General features: G+C 39.7%; 1 protein-coding gene across 2 annotated transcripts in view; it reads left to right on the forward strand.

Annotated features, from left to right (window-relative positions):
* MCCC2 (methylcrotonyl-CoA carboxylase subunit 2) overlaps positions 1 to 6,263 on the forward strand; it is a 49,798-nt gene that overhangs the window by 22,913 nt on the left and 20,622 nt on the right. The window contains exon 7 of one of the 2 annotated variants that reach the window (XM_042451514.1): positions 3,664 to 3,777. The exons of the other annotated variant lie outside the window; for it this stretch is intronic. Within the exon in view, the coding sequence (XP_042307448.1) occupies positions 3,664 to 3,777 (114 nt within the window). The remainder of the gene's footprint in view (positions 1 to 3,663; positions 3,778 to 6,263) is intronic. 2 annotated transcript variants of the gene reach the window in all.

Here is a 6,263-nt window from a genome sequence, read left to right on the forward strand (position 1 = left end):
TTTTGCAGTAGCTAGCTATCTCTGTACATTCCAGGCTCCAAGCAGATGTAATGCCAAGAAGAAAATACAGGACCATTGAGTGAACAGTGAACGCAACCAATCGCTTGTTGTTTAGAAAACAGCCCTCTGCGAAGGGCATAAAAGGGGGGTGGCAAGAAGCCATCAGTGCTGCAGCCTTGGTGATGCCTACTTTGGTGTGCTGCTGCCCTGCACAGAAAATAAAGCGTTTTTATTCTAGCCAGATCGGTCTCCTTGACTCTGCTTGTCCTCTGGCAGGCCACGGGCCTTCGGGTTCGTGGTTTTGGGGTCACCCACTACACTTGTATGGTGAGAATGTTCCTCTTTCCACTTGCTGTTTACTGCTGTGACTGCTTCAGTTGGGAAAATATTTTTCTCTCTTAGTACAGGTTTTATAGCAAAAACAATATGCTTCTGTGAAGACTTAATTATTTAAAAATAAAATGTCATGTTTCATTAAAGAAACGCTTCAGCGAAACTCTTCAATTAAAATATTATTGTGTATGAAGCATAAGAAATAACACCCTATTATTCTTGAAAGAAGTTACAACAGGAGTGGGAATCTGCAGCCTTCAATACAATAGTTTATTCTGGACTGGTGTTATATGGTCTCTGAAATGTTCACCTGACACCAGTCTGGCTGTAAGTTCTGAACACTTTTCAAGGGCAGACCGATGTAGAGTGTATTAAAGTAGTCTAATCGAGAGGCAACTAAGGCGTGAACTACTGTGGCCAGATCCTCATTCTCTGAGAAAAAGCATATCTGGTGCACCAGCTGAAGTTGGTCAAAGGAATTCCTGGCCACTGCAGCAACCTGGCTTTCCAGCAGTGTTCAGTCCAAGAGCACCCCCAAGCTACAACCTGATCTTTTAAGGGAGAGCAACCCCACCCAGTACAGGCTGTGACCCCTATTTGAGGCTGGTTTTCCTACTGTCCTTGAGCACTTCTATCTTGTCTGGATTATGCATCTGTCTGTGCATCCAGTCCTTTACTGCTAGTAGTAATGGAGAGATAGGATGGCTATCATCAGCATACTAATGGCACCCAATCTCAAAGCTCTGGATGACCTCTCCCTGTGGATTCATGTAGATGTTGAAAAGCATAGGGGACAGTATTGACCCTTGTGGAAGCGCACAGGGTAATGGCCAAAAGGCTGAACAATAGTCTCCCAGCACCAACCTCTGGGAACATTCAGCCAAGAAAGACTGGATCCACTGCAAAGCAATGTCCTTAACTCCCATATCAGCCAGATGATCCAGAAGGATACCATGGTTGATGATAAAAAATGACACTGAAAGATCTAGGAGGACCAATGGGGACTCATTCCCCTTGTCCATCTTTGGATGTATGTTATCTACCAAGATTACTGTCCCATAACCAGCCCTAAAGCCGTATTGAAATGGGTTCAGGTAATCTGTTTAATCTAAGATAGCCTGATGTGTTGCCACCATTACTCTAGGATCACACTTAGAAAGGGGAGATTAAAGACTTGCTGATAGTTACCTAGGGAGGTGGGGTATAATTAAAGTTTAAGTTGGAAAACAGGAGAATAAAGTATTGTCAAAATTCTTCCTGAACTACATAACGAAACTAGTCAAGAATGCATTTTTAAAAAGGAAACTGGAAAGATAACTTGTTATGCAATTACAGTAATTTAACATACCAGTAAAGAGAAGAAATAAAAGCAAGATTATAACACGTGTGGAAAGACTCAAAAGATGGTGATTAGTAACAGCAGATCTAAAAAATAAATAAGAACTGAATACCAGTTTTACTTTTTGCTGGAAGATTATTGGTAGGTCTTGAGAGATCACGAGAAGAACAAAAACGTGACTAGAAAAAGTAAAGTGGATGAATTGAAGATGCCAAGAATGTGCAGTATAGTTAAAGGAGTTTGTAAGAAACAGAACAGAGTAGTTATTCATTTAAGTATTTGTATTTTACCCAGCATTTCAATCAAAAGATTGGATTGTAATATGGATTGGAAGCAGGGGGAGGGGGCATCCAAATTAAAATATGCAATAAAAGATATTAAAATATGTCTGTATTGTATGAGAGGAAGAGGAAGAAAGGGAAATACTTGTAACTCACACTTGTTTTTTCATACAGATCTCAAACACCCATCCCCCATCCCTTTGCATTTTGTCTTGCCCTTGCTATAACCTTAAAGATTACTTATCCCTTCTGTGCATTTTTAATTAAAGTAAAGTGCTGAACCTTTATCAAGTACACAATTGACATTCCAATTACTGCTGAAAAATGTCCAGCCCTGTGCTGATGATGTTTTCATTCACAGCTAAAGGCTTTTGTCCAGATATTTTGCAGATGTCCTGGAATGCTAAGCTGCTGGTATCCCATAATACTGGAATCTTAGATGTAGTCTGCAATTATCCCACAGAAACTTTAGCTGCTGATACCAGAAAACTGCTGGGTTCTACAGTAGGACTGGGTAGTTGCTGTGGATCTTGGGGCCAATTTTCTGCTCTTGAGTCCCTCTGGGGGTTGTATGGCCAATCTAAAATGCCAAAAACAAACTCAGAAATGGTCCTGAATCCACTCTTGGGTTTGTTTGCAGATCTCCCTCCCTACTGTTTAGCATCAAAAAACACAATTTTTTTAAAAATGAAGAAATGGTTCAAAGTCTACTGGTCTGGGTTGGTACTTTCTGATGTTAAACAGTACAGAGTAGGGCTGCAATCTGTTTAAAAAGTGAATTTCCTTTCTGGGAGGATTGAGGAGAGACAGTTTGTGGGAAAGGGCTGAAAAAGAAGGGAAGTTTAAAGGAGTCTTGTGGGGTTATGTATGACACAGAACCACACTTTGGCCACAGTTCTGTAGTATCCTTTTTGCTATGCATGTTCCTGCCAGAAGTGCACTCTGGTAGAAGCAAATTGATAGGCCTGATGACTTCCCTCAGTAAGGATCTGCAAGCTCCTGGAACTGTTAGCTTTTGAAAGCTAGCAAATGAGAAGCAAGCCATATCTTGATTTTAGGCTGAGGGTGGGACTATCTCCCCTCAGGAACCTCTAGGATTCCCTTTAGCTCTTCTGTTTGAGAAGAGAAGAAACAATATAGAAAAGAATCAGTAGATAGGCACAGATTTATGACATTTCTGAGTGATTTCATGAGATAATGGCCTGAATCTAATCCTAGCTGGAATAAACTCTTTCAGTCAATAGAAACTTGGTAAATTGACACTTTCATCCATTCCATTAATTCAAGTGAATATGTTCTAATTGATACTAGCAACAAGATTTAAACATCTGCCTGTTATTTTAAAAGTGTGGCATCTTCAAGCAAGTGCTCAGGAGTAGTCTCTGTTGTGCTGATGCTTCAGTGGTCTGTTCAAGGCAAAAAGACCATGGGGGTGCATAATAAGAGTTCTGATGCACATTCTTACAGTCTTGTCAAGCTTTAAAGTCACATCTTTTGTTTTGCATCTAGCAATGCTATATGATGACAATAGCGCACATAATTTGTAGACCTAAAATCAGAACTGTCCCTCTCCTGAACAGTTTAAAATCTTGATCTATATGTAAGAGTGAAGGAAGAATGAAGCACATTAGATTGCAGGATGTAAAATCAATGAAATTGCACATACATAATTAGTGTTTTGTTAATACATGATTCTGTTTATTTTGTCAGATAGCAGTGGTTATGGGTTCATGCACAGCTGGTGGAGCCTATGTCCCGGCAATGGCTGATGAAAGCATAATAGTTGGCAGGCAGGGAACAATTTTCTTGGGTGGACCTCCATTGGTAAGTGTGCGATTTTCAACAAATTATGGAACTTTGTCCTCTTCTGTTATAAGTAAAAGCTCTATAACTGCACTATAGATTTCTTATGGATGTTAGTTGTTTACAAGAAAGGAAATCTAGCTGATTTATTAAAGTGCAAACATTTCATACATTAAAGTTTGGTACACATTTGAATTATGGAGTGGGGCAGACATAAAATTGGTGTGCTGCCCTTATTCTGTGCATTTTGGCTAGTGCCGTTCTTGCTTTATGCAGTCCTTTAGTTTTTGCAACTATGTATGTGGCTGTCTCTGCCAGAGTGGTTTAGTATTTCTTATAGTGCTGAAGACTTTATAGGAAAACTACTAAACTTGAGGAGAGTGCTAACATTGAAGTCTATAGATTTCTGGAACCAAGCACCACTCAGCATTAAAAAAAAAGTCTCATTCTTTGATAATGTAGATTTGCAATGAGATGATTATCAGTGGCAAAATAGAGCACACATGCAAAGGTATACCGTATTTTCCGGCGTACATTACGACTTTAGAACCCCTGAAAATCGTCTTGAAAGTTGGGGGTCATCTAATACGCCAGGTTAAGCCCAGCCTGCTCCCGCCTTCCCAGGCCCAGGCCTCCGCAGATGCTGGGAAGGAGCGCCTCCGCCGGCGTGAGGGCCGCCGGCTTTGCCCTCCTTCCAGGCCTCTGCAGAGGCCGGGAAGGAGCGCCTCCACCGGCGCAAGGGCCGCCGGCTTTGCCCTCCTTCCCGGCCTCCGCAGAGGCCGGGAAGGAGCACCTCCACCGGTGTGAGCGAACGTCGGCCTGCTCCCTCCTTGGATTTGGAGGAGGGGGTCTGATACAGCGAATATATCTTAAAGTCTAAATTTTAAAAATAAAAGTTGGGGGTCGTCTTATAGCCCCGTCGTCTTATATACCGGAAAATACTGTATTTTAGAAAATTGTCTGTACCATGATTTAAGTCAGGCATAGGAAGTCGTCTGGTCTGCAGATGTTTTGAGCAATTCCCACAATACCTTACAACTGGATATAGTAGGTGGGGCAATTGTAAGTTGTGGTCTAAATCATCTGGATCCCCCCCTGCTTTGTTTAAATGATCCAGAATGAGCTGTGATTTGCTGTGATGCTCCTTTTTCCCTTTCTTCTCCTGAACTGAATGGAAGAAGATGTGAGGAAAAAGCAAGCTTCTACTTTGATAATGAAGCATTCAGTTCCACTTGGTATATGAAATCAGGAAACTGATATTTTCTAATGAAGGCTCATTTAAACAAACTAGAATCAGATTATTGCAAAGGAAGTGTATTTTTTCCAATTAGGTATTTGCGTATATATGCTTGTGAATCAGTATCTGTTACTCAGCAGCAGATACCTATAAATCCCTGTTCCACTTTGTTTTGCTTCAATTAAGTGATGTTTGTGAAGTCAGGAATAGTTTGGATGTTCTGTTCTCTTCCCTTTGTTCTGCATAATGAGGAAAAATGTGGCTGTGTTCTTATTGGCTCAAGCCACAAATGGGTTTAACTGTCACTTCTCCTGCTTCTGCCCTTTAATAGCAGAATCAGGACATTCAGAGCAGACTTAATATACGCTATTTCTAATCCCAACATCTAAGTGTTTGTCACTAGATAGTCTTTTAAGGTACCAGAGAACTCTTTTTTTTTAAAGAGGTTCTGACATGGGGTACCACTCTGCTTATGCTTGCTGCATTGTTTCCGAGTTTCCTAAAAGATTGTTTGGGGATCAGTTAAATTTGAAGGTGTCTGTTAACCATGACATGTGTCGAGATAGTGAAGGGAAATGCCTAACTTGTATTTTCTGTCTTCACTCCAATGTGGGGGTGGAGAGACTTTTTCTTCTTTCATATTTTTGAATGAAATGTAAATTATGATTTCTTTAACTGAGTCCAATATTTATTCTTTTTATTTCTCAACTTCTCTATGCTTATTTTCTAGAATTTAGAATTTTTGCTTTTCCTAAATATTAGTGGTGTCCTTTTGTAAGAGGTGTAATTTTTTGTTCATTTTAATTGTTCTAGTCTTTTTAGAAAAGGGCCTTTAATAATAATAATAATAATAATAATAATAATAATAATAATAATAAATTGTGATGACAAGGAAGGAGCATTCTACTGGCATGGTTGAATAGATGATGACAGACATGTAAGGTTTTGTGGCTTTTGTGGGCTTTGAGGTACCCTGGAGGGGATGGGGAGATGTATAAAAGTTTAAGGAATAACATAACCTGAGGTTTGTCAACTAACTCATTCATTCAAGATACTACTTCACAGGTTTTTTTGTGTAGACATCATATTTGATATATGCAAGATTCCAAGTTGAAGGTGTGTCATTTCTATGCAAGGCTTGTTGGGCAGTGAGACTGGAAAAGATCTCATCCTGTCGTACAACTGTTGAATCTGACATGTCAGTTCCCTAATAATAATAATAATAATAATAATAATAATAATAATAATAATAATAATAATAATAATAATA

This window comes from Sceloporus undulatus, chromosome 2 (genome assembly GCF_019175285.1).
Source record: "Sceloporus undulatus isolate JIND9_A2432 ecotype Alabama chromosome 2, SceUnd_v1.1, whole genome shotgun sequence".
NCBI classification, from domain to species: Eukaryota; Metazoa; Chordata; class Lepidosauria; order Squamata; family Phrynosomatidae; genus Sceloporus; species Sceloporus undulatus.